Below are 20,715 nucleotides of genomic sequence, written 5' to 3' on the forward strand. Positions count from 1 at the left end.
TTGCGTTGGTCCTATTATAGGCCTATGGACTACAGCGCGCAGCAGGTTATAGCGGCACTCACTCAAGTGGAGACAGTATATTAACCATTGACCGCAATGTCGTATACAAGCTTGCTCACACAGCGAGAAATCAATTACCCCGTCTATTGTCATAGCCTTAGTCAGGTCACTTCGCTAATAATATGCATCTCATAAGGTCCGAATAAAATAGCCATGTGTGGCTGTGGATTCAACCTACCATGGCGATTTCTACTATGAAGATATCGGGGCGATGTCACTGTGCGTGAGGTATATCACACTGTTTTGTGACTTCAAGGGTATACGATGTATTGTTGGTCGAAGCAGCAAAAAAAAATGTAGCTCGCAGCATCTTGCGAATGGTAGTGAGCTTTAGCAAAAATTGCATTGCTCAATTCATAGCGAGCGTGTAGAAGAATTCAAATATCACAGTTATACTTTTGTAGGTCCTGTGGCTCTTGAGTTATGTTGTAAAGAGGGCTGAAACAACAACACTTTTGTAAAACGTACATAACTCATTAACAACAATAAATTAAGCAAGTTTTCAAAGTATATGATTTGTAGAATGAACTTTTGCAAAACACCAAAGTGTTATTTTTCAATAATATATTTCAGATAATGAAAATCGATTTTTTTTTTGTTTTTGCTTCGACCAACAATACCTCGTATAACCTCAAAAATTAATACTCACTTCTATCTTATATCTGTCATGCATTTCCTTCGACATAGTAGTTGACCCCATTACCGCCGGTCGTGATCGAGATTGAGGGCGTTTTTACTCTTTTCAAGAGGTACGATTCGCTAAACCTTTTACGACACCTTTATTTGGTGACCTCAATCACATGGGCCGAGTAAGAGTTGATGTGAATTATTCATAACCGATCGATACCTTGCCTCAATTTGTTGAGAGCAAGCCAACACAATTCGCCATAGGTAAGATGCCATCTTACACGTGTAAGGTTACACGTATAATCTTACACGTTTTTTGGTCCATAGTTAGAAGCTAAAGAGTGCAATTTCGCTTGAACATGAGTGGGATGGCAGCATGGGTAGTGGGGGTGTTCACTCAAATGTTGAACTTTGCCCAGGTCAAAGGTCAAGTCAAATTTAAAGTTGCTCCGATGTGACTGTAACTTTAGAAAACAAACCCTGTCACTTGGGGATTTTAAACCGCAAAGGTCATCTGAGGTCAAAGATCAGGTTGAATTCAAAGTTGCTCCGATTGGTCTGTAACTTGGGGGAAATGATCCCTGACACTTGGGGAGTATAAAACTGCACGGGTCATCCGAGGTCAAAGGTCAGGTCAAATTTAAAGTTGCTCTGATTGGGCTGTAACTCGAGGGAAATGATTCCTGACACTTCAGGAGTATGACATGCAAAGGTCATCCTAGGTCAAAGAATCAGGTCAAATTGGAAGAGAAAAAAGTAAAGAATAAAAAAAAATCTCCCAATTGGGGTGACATTAAGAAGATATGACCTCCCAGTAGTGTCAAATGAAAGAGAAAAAAAGTGAAGAATAATTTCCCCACTCGGGTGTGACACTCCTTATAAGACTCGGGTCAATATTCCTATTAAGGGTCCTTGTCTTATCTCAAACTCTCAAGAAGGTATACCCCTACATCTCACATCTACCATAATGGTATAGCGCCGGCTCCCATTGAACACCTACATTCCCGTTCCACCCAATTTGCGCCTTCCCGTTGGCGTCTGAAATCATATCAATAAATCTTGTTAATTATTAAATTATTGCATGTTTCACTTGTTTCAAGTGTGACCGTCATCAACTTAATAAAAACAATGAATTTCTTCGCCCCATTACTTTATAAACGCTACTTAGATCGCTCTATAGATTCTTATTCTCGCATCCAGACTGCATGGTCTGTTACGAACGACGAATGTTAGGACTGACAGAAATCGGCTGTCAATATAATCACACTTTGATGTTTTGCAAAAGTTCATTCTACAAATCATATACTTTGAAAACTTGCTTGATTTATTGTTGTTAATGAGTTATACGTACGTTTTACAAAAGTGTTGTTGTTTCAGCGTCAAGTTAGCTCAATTGTTAAGGTGTTCGACTATGGTGCTAGAGGTTGCGGGTTCGAACCCTGGCGGTGCCTAGTACGCTCTCGTGGAAATTGAGTTAGCTTGAAATTCCCCTGGACAAGGAACTTACTGCTAATTTGTCTCGTTGTAACCCGTACGAAACTCGGGGAGCTGATCCTGGTTGTGATGGTTATTTGTGGAATGTCTAGGGTGTGCGCTCATGAAGCAGCAAAGTCCCTGCTGTTTGTGGCCGTAGTGGTCAGTGACAACCTGTAAAGTGTGCTGAGGCTTGTGGATCAACGTCTAGGCGTTGTGCCTGTGCGTAGCGCACTATAAATCACTGCCCTTTTTGCGCTTTTTTTTTCAGCCATCTTTACAACATAACTCAAGAACCATGCAGCTGCAAGAGCCATAAAAGTATTTAAGTATATCTGCAACTTGATTTTGCCAAAGCTCGCTACCATTCGCAAAATGCTGTGCCGAACTACCAAATCGCAACAGTATAAAATAGTTGCTAACCTTAAGGGGGTACTACACCCCTGTGGTAAATTTGTGACTATTTTTGCATTTTTCTCAAAAAATTATAACACACTGATAACAAAAGTTATGTATATTATTGGGGCAAGGAATCCAATTACCACACTGAAATTTCAGTGACTCAAGACAAGCGGTTCAGTATATATGACAGGAAATAAGGTACATTGTAGCGGTACCTTATTTCTTATCATAAATAACAAACTTAGGTCACTGAGATTCCAGTGTAGTAATTGGATTCCTTGCCCCTATAATATACATAACTTTTGTTACCACTGTGTTATTAGTTTTTGAGAAAAATGCAAAAATAGACACAAATCTATTGAGGGGTGTAGTACCCCCTTAAATAGGAGAATTCAAAGAGATTTTTCAGATTTCTACCACCCCCTTGACGTAAATATGGAATGGTCCCTATATAGACTGGTTCTATTTTGGACAAATCGCGTTCCTAGCGGCAAGTGTGCGTAAAAGTTGATGCGAAAACCAGATATACCACTCAGAACGGTGGTCAACCGATATCTATTGTTGTACAAGGCTCACTCAGTCATTTAATGAGGCAATACAAACGATCAAATTTGGTGTTGAAATGAGCAAACTTTTGAGTTACACCTTTTCAATGTAAAATTAATTTTCTCGGCCAAATAAAAAGCAATAATTTTCATTGTTTCCGTAAATGTCAGAAGAAAACTATAATGCTTGGTACTGTATATTTTTTCAAACCCTATGTTAAACTTAGGTGTGAAATTTAGGCTTCTAGTGTAAGATCCTCACAGGCTTCAAGTTGCCCCGGGAGCTTTTTTTTTTTTTGGGGGGTCAACGTTTCGCTTTTCAAAGTAACATGATTCGCAAACGAAAGATATTTCCCAACTTTCTAAAGCACTTTCTAGTGTAAGATCCTCACAGGCTTCAAGTTGCCCCGCGAGCTTCTTTTTTTTGGGGGGAGGGGGGGGTCAACGTTTTCGCTTTTCAAAGTAACATAATTCGCTAACGAAAGATATTTCCCAACTTTCTAAAGCTAATCATATAAAGCTGTATGTCATAGTTTTGTCAGAACTTCGGGTTTGATTTTGCACCATTTTTCAATTCCGACTGCCAATTTTGTCAAAATCAACACACGAATGTTCCCATTGATGGTTGATTTTGCAAGCCACAATAGAAATATTAATGTTAAAGTTACACTGTGTGCTTCTATGGCTGAGCGGTCTAAGGCGTTGTGGTGTCTTAGTTGCTGTTCTGTCACTTTTCTTATGCTGCTTTATTTTTCCAGCGTAGGGCCTAGAAAAACTCATTTATAATTTCTTTTTTTATTATTTATTTATTTATTTATTTATTTATTTATTTATTTATTTATTTATTTATTTATTTATTTATTTATTTATTTATTTATTTATTTATTTATTTATTTATTTTATTTATTTATTTATTTATTTATTTTATTTATTTATTTATTTAATGACGTTTTGGGGCTCGAGAGAAAGGACACATTTATTTATTTATTTATTTATTTATTTATTTATTTATTTTTTTTTTTTTTGATTATTTGATGATTGAGTGAGCAGATTTATCGATTGCTACTTTAGTTGTGGGACTTCTCTTTGATTTTGAATGACATCGTACATTAGTATTGATTTTTTCCGTTAAGCATTATCAAGAATTAATATCACAGGTTTTAGTACAGATAGGAAGTTGGCTTAGTGATACTATCCGTTGATTCAGAACCGGAAGGTGCCGGGTTCGATTCCCACCATGCCTATTTTCTTTAAAGACTTGGGAAATTTACTGCAGTAAGTTTATTTGGCGCGCGACCTCAGTTATTAATTTTCTAATGGCTGTGCCTCTTACAGACACCCTCCCTCTGGAATCCAAACCACGGTTCGCTCATTACACCTCCCTTAAGGCCTATAAAAATCAAAAATATTACACTAAAAGAAAGTCCATGCCTAATTTTAACACCAGGATGTTTTTAATGTATATCCAATTACTATGTTTTTAACTGACATTTCTGAAAGAAAAAAAATTATATTTAATCGAGAAAATTAATTTCATAGCAAAAAGGCGTATTTCTGAATTCTGCTCATTTTAACATGTAATCGATCAACTTTTAGCGCGACTGTGCACTGTATCTTAGCGTGACTGTATCTTAGACTGTCCCACAGTCTGGGTTCCATCTGTGGGTAAATAATTAGAGCTAAAACCACCTTCTCCTTCACTCCAAAGATTGAAACAACACACCACTAAGCCCTAATTATAAATGACAACAAAGTTATAGTGCTCCTAGAGCACTGTGTGTCGACGAAAACTCAATTAATCTACAGACCAACTTATTTATTTTTTCATAAAAATTTAATGTTGTATAATCTACATTACCAGTCGTTCTCCATGGACCCGAGGGAGGGTCTAACTGTATCTTTACCAACCAGTGAAGTATATCACATGAAAAGTTACGTAATCAATTCATTCTTCTTTGACAATAACTGGCCTCGTAAAGTTATCGGTGCGCATCAACCATTGATATGCATACCAAATTATTCTTTTATCAATTCATGTGCAGAGATTTACAGCAGTTTACGTCTGATGCTACATGTACAAATATATATATATGCAAAATCTGTATCAAATATCAGCTCCATTGCAAGCTCAGTTGGGTGGATGTCGGGTACGTTTTTAAAACAACGTTGATTTCACCAATCTCCATTTTAAATCGAGAGTTAATAATAGTCGTATGATGGTATTCTAAAATTGCATGACTATTGATGGCCTGACCATTTACGTAGACGGCTGGAGAAACCTGGAGAGAACTGCTGAAGAATAAGGTATTTTAATGGATGGGGTATGAACGTTTGGACAGTATTTATTGTGGGACATTAGAGCACATCAGACATATCGAATTGCATTCTGAATACGAAGAATGTCCTTCTGATATCAAATAATTTTGATTTTTTTTTAAATTCGCAATGTAATACCCGGTACACAGTACTCGAAGTTAACTTTATAAATCTGATGATATACTTAAAGTGTATGTAGGTGGGATGAAAAGCCGACGATCAATTGAAAATTTTGACCTTTCGTATTGAAGATATGAATTTTTTCCCAAAAAAACCTTCTTTTTTTTTGGTGTTTTGGGGAAAAAAAATCCATATCTTTAATATGAAAGGTCAAAATTTTCAATTGATCGTCGGCTTTTCCTCCCAGCTACATACACTTTAAGAATATGTCATTAGATTTATAAAATTTACTTCGGGACTGTTATATATAAACAAATATGAAAAATATCAAATTTTAATAATTTGTCATAAAATTTGTATGATATCGTGAATTTCAAAAAATGAAAATTATTTGATATCAGAAAGACATATATGTCTGATGTGCTCTCATGTCCCACAAAAAAATACTGTCGAAACGCTCAAACTCTCATTCCAGACCCCTTAAGGGTAGACGAGGTATTGTTGGTCAAAGCAGCCAAAAAAAAATTTCATTATCTAAATCAATATATTATTGAAAAATAACACTTTGTTTTGAAACAGTTCATTCTAAGAATCATACTTCGAAAACTTGCTTGATTTATTGTTAATGCATAATGAGTTATGTACGTTTTACAAAAGTGTTGTTGTTTCAGCCCCCTTTACAACATAGCTCAAGAACCACAGGACTATAAGTATATCTAGGTGTATATGGTATTTGAATTTTTCTACATACACTCGCAATGAAATTGAGCCATGCAATGTTTGCCAAAGCTCACTACCATTCGCAAGATGCTGTGAACTACCAAATCACAACAGTTTAAAATAGTGTTAACCTTACGAGAATAATCCGTGCAATGACGATGTGCTTTTACACACACCCAAATATCAGGAAAAAATACAGCATATTCATTGTTTTTTAAAGATATATTTGTAAAATGATACATAATTCCAAAACGTACGTCTTTACTTTTTTGTACACAATTTATATTTTATTGCAATAAGGGACCGTTCACAAACACTTATTAGGGGAGGGGGGCTAATGCAAAAAAATTCATCGCAAAAAAAATTCGCCCCCCTTTCCAGATCTCAAAATGTCATCCCCTTTTTGACATGTAAAATATGGATAAACCCCATATAAAAAAAATTGTGGTCAATTTTTTCAGCCCACCCCCCCAGGAGGGTCAAAACTTTTAAGGCCCCCCCCCCATTTTGCATAAGACCCCCTAACAAGTGTTTGTGAACGGTCTAAATTATTTATTGAGGATGTCCCAATGAAAATGCAACCTTCTTACTTTAACTCATTTTTTTCTGAGGTTATATATTAGTCAATAGTCATAAATTGCTTATTCTGAAACTGTATTGTTTTTGACAATGTTTGTCCAAAAAAATCGTGAAATTAGCTTGTTGAATCGCATATGACAATTTCGGCTAAACGAGTCCAAAACGATTTGTTTCATCAAAACGAACATTTTGACACCTCTTTTGGCAAAATCGGAGCACTTTGATGTTTTCGACCCCCATAGAGGCAAAAACGTGACCTTTGACCTTTTTGGTTATAACTCAAGAACGGTACATCCTAGATAGGTCAAACTATACATTTTCTGAATCCTTGTGACTAGGGGAATACATTGGAATGGAATTCGAGCAAGTTTGAAATTTTGACCCTATGCAAAGTTCGATGACCTTTTACCCCCCTTGGGGCCAGTTTATATATTTTTGGGAACATCCTTATTATGTTTTGGGGTCATCTCAGGAACCTAAAAAAGTGAGTTTGGTTTGGTCCTGTGGGGGTGCACAGAAAGTGGTCCTAGCTCCACGTGTATACGCCAGTGAGTCAGAGACAGTACCAAATTGCTACTAAACTAGTAAGAAGCTATCAGTACACATTGTGGGTACTTTTTACCAAATTTTAGGTCTAAAATGAGTTTCCTAAGCATTTTAATGCTATTTGATGTTTGATATCTAGATGTGGTACTAAAACTCCGAAAAAAAAAATAATGCATTTTATAGAAACCAATTACCATTTTCTCAATTTTGGATCAATTTCAGCCACTACATTACATTACATTACATTACATTACATTACATTACATTACATTACATTACATTACATTACATTACATTACATTACATTACATTACATTACATTACATTACATTACATTACATTACATTACATTACATTACATACAATGCATTTATAGGGCGCCATTTCATAAAGACCACGGCGCCAAGATGGAACACAAAATATTTGAAAGGCAAAATAAAACAGCAAACTGAAACAAAGCCACCAGATTATTGTGGGAACATGAAGGTTTTGAGACTTTTCTTGAAACTTGGCAGAGAAACAGCAGTACGGAGTTCAGATGGAAGTGAGTTCCAGAGTGCAGGTGCGGTGAGAGAAAAACTCTTGTCGAAAGCTGATTGCAGGCCTTTAAGGTTGAATTTTGGTACAGAGAGACGTGTAGTGTCTGTTGCAGAACGCAAGCCGAGACGAGTTTGGTTGTACAATGAAATTGATTCAATGAGATAATTTGGTCCATATCCATGCAGACATTTGAACACATAGAGCATGATCTTATATAAAATTCTCTGCTTCACAGGGAGCCAATGAAGTTCTTGCAAATACTGGCTGGCACACTCTTATTTCGCCAATTTAAAAAGTCTTAAACAATCTTAATCAATCTTAAACTCGTGTTAGTTACGTGGTCCTCTCGTCGACATATTGGTTAAGGGCCCTTAATTTTCTTGTTGTTTAAGGCTCAAATCAATAGTTGGTTAAAACTTTTAACCAATAAATGCATATAGCACTTTAACCAGCTTCAAGTTTAAGTGCTTAACCAACTAGGTTGTTTAAGGTCTTTTAATCAATATTTGCTTAATAACTCTAAACAGATAATGATTTATATGTTCTATTTTATCTAAGGATTGTTTAAGAAATACAACTGCTTAATCAATGGTTGTATTGGATTTAATTATGATTGGGACTTTCTTTCTTTCTTTTTTTAAATTTTATACTGAAACATAATTCATGATATATTTGAAGTCATCAGATCTTGGTCAACTGTGAGATTCGTTCAAAAATACAATTTCATGCATAAAGTATTTTGGTTTTTTTATCAGTTCAACCCGCTATGTATCCGGGCAATGTATCCGAGTAAAAAATTAAAATCTAGTAAGCCTTTCTCTGTCGCATGCATTACGATACAATGCTAAAATACAATATATCAACGCTAATAAATTCACACACTCGATACGGTATCCAGCAAACCGATACTTCAATGCATCTCGTCTACATTGTAAGCTATTGTGCGTATGCCCAAAACTGAACATCGCGGTACACACATTGGAGATATACATGTACCGTGCACGTAGAACAGTACAGTACAGTATCGCTAGAATGTCAATCCCAATGACGTTGTTAAATCTAGCAAATGAACGCATCAATATCCATCCTTTATGTCTCAACGATGTCTATGCATAACTTATCAAACGAATCTCGAGTTTGGTGCAACCTGATTGACTCAAACCTACCTATTTGAACGAAGTTTCAGGAGACCATAAGCAGCACGACCAGCATTCACTCGTGGCCGCCATTTGCTTTTGTCATTTTAAACAATAATTGGTTAAAATTCCGTGGCGCGAGATGTATCGTTAAACTACAATTACACAGTTTAACGCCTTTTAACGTAACAAAAAATAACCACCTTTATACGCTCGAGTTTAACAGTCTTTTAACATACGTTAAATTTTGCAGATTAAGCGCAAAATCACGCCTTTGAACATTAATTGTTTAAAAATCTTAAACTTTTCTTCTTATACTTGGCGACTGTTAACTGCCGGAACAAGAGTGCATGGTCATACTTGAAGCAGAGAAAATTAATTTTGCACTCCAGTTCTGCAAGCGTTGTAATTTCATGATGTAAGTTGCATTAGTTCCTGCTAATAGTACATTCCCATAGTCTAGACGTCACAGCACAAGAGATCGAACAACATGGGTGCATGTTTCATTATCAAGAAAACGCCGGATCCGAGTAATATTGCGTAAGTGATATGTGATGTTCTTTAACAGTGAAGTTATCTGCGGCAACATACTCATAACACCATCAAAGATAACGCCCAGGTTCCTGACACTAGTGGAGGGGTGGACGATGTCATTTCCAATGTGAAGGCATATATCAGGCATCTGGCGTTTGAAGTGAGGTGATGGTATAACCAAGAATTCCGTTTTGTCGTTGTTTAATTTCAAGAAATTAAATGTCATCCATGTTCTGATTTCTTTGATACAAGATGTTATTGATGACAAAGCGGTTTCAATTGATGATGGGTTAGATGGCTCAAAACTACAGAAAATCTGTATATCGTCCGCGTACATGTGGTATGAAAGCGAGAGGTTTTGATGATCCTGCCTATTGGAATTGTATACACTGTGAAACCTCGGGGGCCCAAAATTGAGCCCTGAGGTAGTCCATAGTCCATGGTCTTTGCCATTGAGTAGACACCATCAATCGCAACAGTTTTTGTTCTACCAGTAAAATAGGACCTCAACCAGTCAAGAGCAATCCCAGTCACCCCGATCTCATGCGACATTCTACTCAGTAGGTCGTGGTTCACCGTATCGAAAGCCGCACTGAGATCGAGTAAGACAAGGAAAACTCCTTTCTGGTTGTACACATGTCCCATAATCTCATCCTTCACTTTCAACAGTGCCGTTTCGGTGATATGGCCACGCATATAGGCAGATTGCAGTTGTTCACCAAGATGATGTTTCAACATGTGGTTGTTGATGTTGTTGACAACATGTTTCTCTATCAACTTTGAGAGGAAAGGCATGTTTGCAACCGGTCGGTAGCTTTTCAGTTCACTCTGGTTCAAAGACTGCTTTTTGATAAGGGGGTTTATGACGGCATGTTTCAGTGAGCTGGGAAATACACCTGAGGAAATGGATTATATTTAGTCATATTTTAAATAGCTCCGTGATGACAAAGTGGCATCAGTCGGATTTTATGTCAGGACATGTCACGTCAGAGAATCAGAAATAGCCAAAAATTGTATCTATACTGCAATTCCACGCTCTCCTCAAATATACCCCGCCTATGGGGTTGGAAGTATGTCTTAAAGTACAGTGAATCCCGCACCTTTTGACGACATAAAATCATATACTAAGTTTATTGTACAAATGCACAGGAAGCGCGCGAACATTTTGCTATTATATTAAAGCTAAAATGGCAAAATATGGTGCAAATGTGGAATAATTCGCATGAAGAGCGCAAAAATGGGCACTACAAATGGCCAAATGAGGTTAATTCGGACAGAAACCCACATAGAGGCGTTACGTCGACATGGGGATGATTGTATGTACCTTGCCCCCTTATAATTTTTTTGGTAGATTCTTCCCTCCTCCACAAGGAATCTTTGCCTATGCCTTTTTGTTGCGATCGCCATTTACCACGCACGTTGACGAATGGAAAGTTGCCAGAACTTGTTTTGATTGTAACTATCGTGAGCAAGGCGTGAGGAGGGGGGGGGAGCGTTGATGATACTAGTGGTTAGCAAACTATGTCTATAATATGCATGAGACCTGTGAAAATTTTCTAGAAACATGAGAAAAGGGGTACTGAAGTGTTGAGCGCGGTCAGCGCAAAACTTTTGACATTTTATCTGAAAATGACCAAACGGTAGATGCTATGTAAAGCATCCCTATTGAGTTTGTCGAATGGCATAGAAATATTCTAAGCACGGATTTTTAATTCTCACTGCACGGATTTTTAATTTCACTGCACAAACGTGCCAGGGGGCACGTTAAAATAGCCCCATGGACCACTTTCGAATCAAAATCAGAGCATTTTAGAATTTTGGAGACTAAAATATAACTCTATATCTGACATCGGAGATAGGTCAAGATATAGGTCTACATTTGAAGGGGTGGGTGTAATATACTAGTAGTCCTAACCCTCACCTTTTTTCGGTGCAATTGTTACTGGTTTCGAATCAATTGCAGTTAAAACATATAGGTTGGACAACTACGTAATCCATTTTTATAAAAAGTAATCATTATTATTAAAATAATGTGTAATTTTTGCACCAATATGAACTTATTGGCATGATTACAGCTGCGTTATGTTCCCTGTTTTTCTTCAAAAAAGAAATGTGGGTTAGCACTATATTGCCACCGACTTTAAACCTGGTGTCCTAGATTATCTATAAACAACAATTTTGATCTGGAATCATTGAGAACGTGTTTCTTACATCAACAACGACTAGATTCGATATTTTTTCAAATAAATATCCATCTCATAAGTAGTTATAAAAACTAGTGTGGAATTCTTGGGGCAAAAAGTCCTAACCCACAAATTTACAAGTGACCGGTTTGTGTGTAAAAATTGTACGAATGATTTCAACAAAACAGTTAGTCTGTTGAAGAACTCCTATATACTTTATGCTTGTATGCTTTACTCATGGAAATGCTCATGTACTTTGTCAAAAAACAACTTATCGCGAAACCAGTAACATGTGTTTTAGGTGGGTTAGGACTTTATTACACCCACCCCTTCATTTTTCCAAATCCTATAATAAAGAGAGATAATGGTTTTATTCATATTCGCCCAATTTTGAAATTTATCTTTATTTATTTTGAACGTTATCTGTTACTGTAATTAGATTGTTTGTGGATCTGTAGCTAGTAGCTTATTATGAAATTTTAGTTTTTAGCATTGTGCTTTTTTTTTTTTACTGTAGATCTACTGTATGTTTGCATGTTTGTATGTTGTTTGTATGTTTAGTAGGCCTAAATGTGTAAATTCTGTGGTAAATTCAATAAAATGAGTGGCGATCAACAAGTTTCACATCTTTTGCGTACATGTAACACGGACGCTCGTTTTGAAGCGCGCTAATGCTGCGTGACGCAATTGAAATCTAATTCTGCATAATTCAATTCAAGATGGCGAATTTTTAAAATCGTAATGTATTTCTGAGGATATTGGCTTAATTTCATGAATTCTTTGTCGCTTTTCCTTCATTTGATCATCTTTTTATGTGTGATGTTGCTTTTCGAAGGTACGTTTCGTTTTCCGATTATTTTAAATTGTTTGGCGATCCTGACTTTTAGACCACCCGAGCTATATAAGGAACAAATTGCAAATTTATCATATTAAACTTTTGCAACAAGGTTAAACATGTTTTCAACTGTACAAACATACCTTTTATTCCATCGAACAAGCTTTATTTTGTTCTAAAATTCACGTTTTTATAGTTTTTTTGACGTAAAACTAAAAGAGCTGGTAACAAAATCGGTGATGCCAGCTCCGAAGTTTTCACGTAGCACAAGCGCTTGATGTACGCTCGTTTTGACGGTAATTTACGCTAGCGTATCATGCATTTTCAAGCGCGTTTGACATTGTATTACTGCGTGACGCAATTCTGCATTTATTCAAGATGGCGAATCTCTCGAAAAACGTGATGTATTTTACCCCGTAATTTCCGTCATTACTCAAAGCCCTGCCCTCTTTCACAATATTTTAGCTTCTTGGATACCATCGGAAACATAGATTAGTAATATTAGGTAGGTCACTGTATTTTTAAAGATTTTTTAGATGATTTTTGCCATGAAAATTGGTTTTAGCTTGTTAAAAAACGGGTAAAAAATCGTTTTTAGCTTGTTGGATATTTTTGCTTAATAGTTTAAAGCTTGACTCCTTAGATGAAACTTTTAGTTTAAGCTTGTTAGAATATTAAACCTTGATGAAATAGTAATATTTGAGCCCTATATAGCGCGGGTGGTCTAAAAGTCAGGATCGCCAATTGTTTTTCGAGACAAAAAACCTCATAGAAAAACAACAATTTTCAAATGTTTTCAAAAAGTTGTTTTAACCTAGTTTGTTACTAAATGTTACCCCATAATTTCCCTCACTGTAGAAGCAATCCCTCCTCCAATGCATTAAAACTTAATGACTCCAAAAATTTTAAAAAATCAAAAAGAGAGTCTCGCCGTAATTTCTGTATAATTCTTTTAACATAAATTCAACACGACATCTATTGATTCTTATGGCTAAATGATCTTCCACATTGAATACAATAATACTACAGAAATAATATTTACAGAGTACAACAAACAAATGGGCTATTCCAGAAAATAAATGCACGCCCCCTATAGAGGAGTAAATTGTCAATCAAAGAATTTCCCTGCTTTCTGAAAACGACTAGAATTCCAGTTGCAAATGTCACTTGAAAAGGCTCGAAATCCAATTAAATGAAGGAAAAATCACGGAAATGTCCAAAATAAGCTCTCAAATTGAGGATTTCTGATTTTGAACTACCGGTATTTTCTGCTGGATTCTTTCGCCTTTGGACACTTTAAGGTGGCTGTGTACTCTCAGACATGCATGTAGTAAAAGTGCAATAACTTTGTAATTATTCGCGCAAGACATATAAAAGTATACATTTTTATAAAGGCAAGACATCAATAAATCTTAATATAAATACAGATTTGGGGTAAAAACAACAATTATGAAGAAAATCACAAAAAAGTGAGTTTTTGGCAATATTTGTTAGGTACATCATAACAAAAAACACTCTTTCCAAAATATTTAATTTTGTTTTTAGCCCAATCTTGAGGCTCCATTCCAAAAACGGTTTTTAATTTTTTGATATTGGCCTTAGTTTTTGAGATATTGACCATATAAGGCATCAAATTGAACTTTTTAACATTCACAAACGCCTATTTGCCCAAAATGATGCCTAAAATTGGAAATAGACCAAAATATAAAAAAATGAGAAAACCGTTTCTTGAGTCGATCTTGCTTTTTACGATGATCATATTTGCTTACCTATATATGCTGTATTTATTGAGTTATCGTGTACCTAAATCGTCATTTTACCGAGAAAATGAACATTGAAATAATGGCCGTTAAAGTTTAAAGTGGTCACATTTTGCCCTTTCATCGAATCTCACAGGAGAATGCGGCAGTTTTCGTTTTTCTACCTTATATTATGTGAACATCGGGTAAATCCACAGCCCGTTGAGAAGTTTGAGCGAAATCCATTCATAACTTGATATTCAAATCGAGGAAAAGAACTTGAAAAAACCACATTTTATCAGCTAAAACGGAGCCATTTGACCACTTGAAATTAGTGTTTCCAAAGGATGCGCCACACATGCAGATAAGCGTCGCGTATGCGTAGCGTATCTGTGCGTTAACAAATTGCGCGATACGCAGCGCGATGCGTTGTTGCGCGCGTGTCACCCCGCTGATACAACAAAGATTTTCTCTCTTTTAAAATTGCAAACACGAATGAAATAGTGAAATAAAATCCATAAAATAGCGCAGTTGGAGTTTATAAATCTGGATTTTCTTTCCTTGTATTTATAAAAAACATAACAAAGTAACAAATATCAAAAAAGCTCAATTTTGCGAAAGAAACAACGTCTTGAGTACACAGCCGCGTTAAAAGGCTGGATTTCCAACAGTCACGACTGGACAAAAAGTCCGGATATCCGAACTCCTCTATAGGGGTGTGCATCTATTTTCTGGAAAAGCCCAATGTTTCTAAGCACTTTACAGTATAATTAGGCAAAGAGAACAAGAAATAATAGCAAACACTGTCTAGTCAAAAGATTTTTTTATATGTTTTCAATTTAGAAAAACAGTCAATGATGGAGAAGTGCGATTGTCTTGCAGCAGATCGTTCCAAAGTGTTGGTGCTGCTATAGAAAAAGCTACGCCCGACAAGCGGATGGTCTGGGATTCAAGTCCCCGCGCTGTCCGGAGTTTTTTCTCTGGTTTATCTGCCTGTGTATGCCTAGATGTTATGTTTCCATTGTACATTTGTAAAATTTACATGTTAAATTGTGCTAGTGTGCGATGCGAGGTCCTTCTTTCCTTGGTCGCCGGTTCGAATCCGGCCATATGCACTGGGTTTTTTTTCAACGTTAATGTGCACTGGGGAAAAATTAAAATTTGTTCCGCCTCTTCCCTTGTTTGTATATAAAAGAAACCTAATACTAAACAATTCCCTTTTTCATCTTCTTCAGTTTGGACTGTTTCTGGCTCTCTCCTAGTTAAAACAGCGAAGAGCTTCTATATCATCATGGATTTTGCTTCGATAAAACGACTTCTCGTTTTCTTGGGGTCGCGGAAAGTGACATTGTTTTCCCTGGTGATAATTTTACTGTTATTGACGGCTTACGTTGGTCTACCGTTGACAGTAAGAGGTAAGACGAACGTAATTTGATCAAACAAATGAGCTAAAAAGCAGTGGCGGCACCAGGAATTTTTTTCGGGGGGGGGGGCATTAGGGGAAGTGAATTTCAGGTTCCGCCTCTAGGCATACAATCGACAAATTTTGCGCAAAATTGCCGCAAATAGTGGAAATTTACGTAATTTTTTTTGGGGGGGGGGGTTGCCTCAAAAGTGGGGGAGGGGGCAAGAAAAATATTGGGGGAATGCCCTAACCCCCCCACCCCGTAACGCCGCCACTGCTATAAAGACAATACCTATAGGGTATCAACCAACCAATGTTATTGATTCTTTTAAATCTCTGTTTTTACGCAAATGATTAAAATCATTTGCGTAAAAACAGACTCTTGCATTTTACTGTAATATTGAATAACTTCAACCTTTCACAAGTCTTTCACAATCGTGCAAGATAATAGAAAATGAGCCTCTGACGTCGCCGTAGGCCTACGCAAATCGCACATTATGGTTCTAAGCTTTTTGTGATTTTAGGCCGTATAAAATCAATGTATTGGTTCTTGTCCCATCCCTCCTACATTTCTGGGATTTGTCAAGATTTTTTTTGATAGATTTTTAATTTTTTTTTATTAGACTTTGGAATACTTTAGGAAATCTTTATACATATAAATTTTTATTAGAGAAGTTTCATTACAGAATATGGATCACTTCCAAGACTTTTTATGGTACTCTTAGGGGTTTTACCCTCAGAATCTCACTGACTAAAACAAACGGGGGCTTCCTCCTTTCCTCGAGCATGGGAAAAGACCGAAAACTACTAACAAGGCAAATTTTACATTGGAAAAAAAAATCTCCTCTCTCATCAATTCATGAAAATCCTTTGGACGAGAACCAAAAACAGCCTTTTTAAAATGGTTATTACTCGAAAACTAACTCCGTGACCCCTCTTTTTTATTTAAGATATTTGAAGTATATCGATGAAATTTAATTGGTACGAAGTTTAAGAAAAATAGTTGGGCAGGATCTATACCCCTTAACATAATATTTGTTCATTTATAGAGCATCTACCCTTCAATAGTAAGAATAAACCTTCTCATCCAGATGATGTTCGGAGCCGTCGAGGGCGTTTCGATGACCAACCTACAACCAAATTAGATCCGAAATTTGACGACCAACATGACCAAACCGCATCGGATACGGATACGGTGAGTGAGACAGCAGATATATATACAACTGACAGAATTAAGTTTTTCGTACGTGGACCCCCGGGAGGGGGGTCACTCCCACTTTGGAGTTGACGCGTATGTATGACTGTTAACTGAGACGAATATAGTAGGTATATTCGTCTCAGGCTGTTAAGACCCCCTTTTTTAGCGTCGCTGTCACCCAAAGACCCCATATTTTTTTACGAACACATGCTCTGTCACCCGAAGACCCCCTATATTTCCATATGACTGTCTCCCAAATTTTTCAATTTGAACAGCAACTATCATTTATCACTGATTTTGTTACTTATTTTGACCAAAAAAAACCAAAGAAATTTGAAGCCATTTAGAACAAGAAATTCGATGTTCGATGTTTCTGTGGCGCTGCTTCGGCTTTCACCCAAAGGTTCCATTAAAAAAAGGTCATGCTCTCACCCAATGACCCCATATTTTTTACATTTTGCTCTCATTGAATGCCCCTTACTGCGAAAGTGCCAGCCCTACACCTAAATCCATTTCATATTGAAATTTACGAGCTCGGCGGTGGAAATTTCCCCTTTCAGTCCGCGATGGAGTTGGGTTTTGTTCAACTTTTTCGAATCGCGCTGCGACATCGCAGCCGTGCAAACTTGTGATTGGCTGCTGGAAAATAAAGGTCGGCAGAATGACCATAAAAGGAGATGCAGATGTGGAGTCTGAATCGTATTGCCCGATAACACCCCAACCCAATTTATTTCGGGGGTCCTAAATTTAGTCTAGTCAAGGGCCCTGAAAAAGGTAACTCAGGCCCGGCATCAGCCGAAGGTGGCAGCTATATAAGTGTCAAAAATAGCTTCTTCTATAAGTATTTATCTCCTGTCATTCATACTGTCGCATTTTGCGACCATTTGCTAAAAAGTTATTTCCTTAGGTGGTAGGCCTACTACACCCCTTGATAAATTTGTGACTATTTTTGCATTTTTCTCAAAAAATAATAACACACTGGTAACAAAAGGAATCCAGTTACTACGCTGGAATTTCAGTGACTCAAGACAAACGGTACGTTATTTATGATAGGAAAAGAGGTACTGCTAGAATATACCTCATTTCTTAACATATAATGAACCACTTGTCTTGAATCACTGAAATTTCAGTGAAGTAAATTGGATTCATTGCCTCTATAATATACATTACCTTTGTTACTGAGTGTATAGGTGTTTTTTTTAACGAAAAATGCAAAATTAGTCACAAAATTTATCAGGGGTGTAGTACCACCTTAAAGCTATACACATCGGCATTCACCGTTTCCCACACAGGAAAATGGTAAAACAGTAACATGAGTAGGTGTAAATTTCACCTTGAGCACATGAATATTTGCCAGCGAAGTATTACGTGTAATCCGATTATCACTCATGTCAACTAGATCACGCTTTTGAGTTCTGCACCACGATCGCAATGATCGCAACACAAAGTCTGTGGCGTGTACTATTAATTCCAAAAGGTGCGTGATCCAGTTACCAGGAAGTTATGTAACCACTTCGCTGGCGAATAGTCTTCCCACTTTGGGTCTTGTTTTAGGTCACCCCAATACACCCTTTACATTAGTAGGACTATACAACTGGTCATTGAGCATGGCGAAACTCTCACTTCCACATCTGTTAGTGATGTCTTTTACTCCTAACAGAGGCAATCATAATTATATGGAAGAGCTTATTTCCAAACCGTGTTAAGTCCACTATCCCATGTTTCTGATTTCCCTGTGCGATATTGCAATGTGTTGTGATGCTAAGTATTATAATTTCAGTTGGATGCACCATTACAAAGCAAACAGTGGATGGACGCACAGTAACAATACTGTGTGAGGCCTTTGTTTCCCAAATGACAACAATAGTTTGCATATTGTTATGCAGCATTGTTATGGTAAATAATAGCTTGTTGATGGTACAACTCATTGTTGCTAATGTCATGAATGTCAAACTTGTCAAAATTGTGATTGTATCTCACAAGTAAATGAGACATATGGGGTTGTGGACTTAACACGGTTTGGAAATAAGCTCATCATAATTATAAACAATATCAAAATTCCTTCGGGGACTCACACGACTCCCTTGAGGAGTCACAATGCCCAAGATGGAGTCAGCCTGACTCCACGTTGGCTTTCAGTAATATACTGGTAACCTGTTTCTTTTTCCCATTTCCACAGTATTCCAGTTCAAGTGATGCCTGGTTGCAATCCGAAGAGACTGGTAATGCAGCGGTGGCAGACGATGAACATGATGAATTCATGACTCAACAAGCCGAAATCCAACGCCAACGCAAACGGACATTAAGAGAAACCTGTAATCGTTATAATATCACATCCCGTATCAAACATGATCACTATTTTGTGGATGACAAATATGATTTAGTGTACTGTTACATTCCAAAAGTCGCCAGCACGAATTGGAAGTTGGTGTTTCAGAAGCTTGCCGGAGTAGTAGGAGAGCATGACAATGTGAGTCAATTCAAAATCAATAGAGATTTGAAGAAGGAACTTGTTAAACTGACCGATACGCATCAGATGGAAAGTTCACTCACTTTTATGTTCGCGCGAAACCCATTCTCCCGGATACTATCAGTATATAGGAATAAATTGGAGCCTAACACAACATTTGAAAGGGCACATGGCTGGCAAGAAGATTTAGGAAGAAGGATCATAAAGACATACCGGGACAAAGAAGAGCGACATGAAAAATATGATCTGACATTTTCAGAGTTTGTACATTACATAAGTGATAGAAGCAACAAAGGCAAGCCAGGATGGCAAAATATACATTGGAATGAATATTACAAATGGTGCTCACCATGTGACGTCAAATATGACGTCATTGGTAAACTTGAGACCCTTCATGACGATGCTAAGTACATATTTAAATTAGCTAAAATACGTGATATTGAATTTGAAGATCCTAGTGGTAGCAGTCCAACGTTTAGTTACCAGAATGATACGTTGAACAGGTATTTTGAGGACGTACCTATGGGGAGTATTTACGATTTGTACAATCGATATCAATTTGACTTTGAATTATTTGGTTATGACCTTCCAAAAAGTGCCGAAGCTAAATTATATGCGGGATAATTGAACACGGGTTACTTACTTATGGCTTGGACCTATTGATGAACACTCCACCTTCGCGTCCTTTATCATTGGAGGAGAGCAGTATTCCGTCAGTATAATAATAGCAGTGATGTATCATCGTTCGAGTCCGGACTCGAGTCCACTTTTTGTTGGACTCGGACTTGGCTCGGACTCGGACACAAAAAGACTCGGCTTGGCTCGGACTCGGATACAAAAGGACTCGGATTATAACAGTCAATGTCTGCTGACGAAACAAAGTTGGACGTGGGCAACTAACTTGGACCGTAGACCCTTGGACCAGGCTTGGCTTGGACAGCTATTGGATACTCACAAGGAATGACAGACCGGGGCCTGATATAATTAATTCAAGAACAACGATGAAACTGGTTTTCAGTAGGTTTACTACAGATGAAAATAAAATGTGTGAGAAACAGCAACCGTGTGCAGATGCTTTATTTTATTTTGTGTTTTTCCCATTTGTTGTTGTAGCTCGGTTCCTAAAGCTTTTCGAGCCTTAAGGGATCTAAAATGAGCGTTTATTGCGTTTCGACAGTATTTTTTGTGGGACATGAGAGCACCTCAGACCTATCGAATTGCATTCTGAATACGAAGCATGTCTTTCTGATATCAAATAATTTTCATTTCTTGAAAATTACAATATAA

The 20,715-nt window shown here is 37.1% G+C and overlaps 2 protein-coding genes across 2 annotated transcripts in view; both read left to right on the forward strand.

The window, feature by feature from the left end:
- The first annotated feature begins 4,977 nt into the window (after positions 1–4,977).
- LOC140158008 (carbohydrate sulfotransferase 10-like) lies at positions 4,978–20,142 on the forward strand. The gene is made up of 4 exons (XM_072181259.1): positions 4,978–5,254; positions 15,591–15,770; positions 16,810–16,955; positions 19,138–20,142. The coding sequence occupies exons 1-4, from the start codon at positions 4,978–4,980 to the stop codon at positions 20,050–20,052; spliced, it is 1,518 nt and encodes a 505-aa protein (XP_072037360.1). The 3' UTR covers positions 20,053–20,142.
- LOC140140724 (organic solute transporter subunit alpha-like) overlaps positions 5,168–20,715 on the forward strand; it is a 36,156-nt gene continuing 20,608 nt past the window's right edge. Inside the window, exon 1 of the mRNA XM_072162576.1 lies at positions 5,168–5,411. The gene's annotated coding sequence lies outside the window, so the exon portion shown is untranslated. The remainder of the gene's footprint in view (positions 5,412–20,715) is intronic.

The sequence above is a fragment of the Amphiura filiformis genome, chromosome 1, assembly GCF_039555335.1.
Source record: "Amphiura filiformis chromosome 1, Afil_fr2py, whole genome shotgun sequence".
In the NCBI taxonomy this organism is placed as follows: domain Eukaryota; kingdom Metazoa; phylum Echinodermata; class Ophiuroidea; order Amphilepidida; family Amphiuridae; genus Amphiura; species Amphiura filiformis.

Coding starts and splice junctions, on each gene's coding strand:
- LOC140158008 (XM_072181259.1), top strand. CDS start 4,978: ATGGACCCGAGGGAGGGTCTAACTGTATCTTTACCAACCAGTGAAGTA. Junction 15,771..16,809: donor TCTACCGTTGACAGTAAGAG/GTAAGACGAACG, acceptor GTTCATTTATAG/AGCATCTACCCTTCAATAGT. Junction 16,956..19,137: donor CCGCATCGGATACGGATACG/GTGAGTGAGACA, acceptor CCATTTCCACAG/TATTCCAGTTCAAGTGATGC.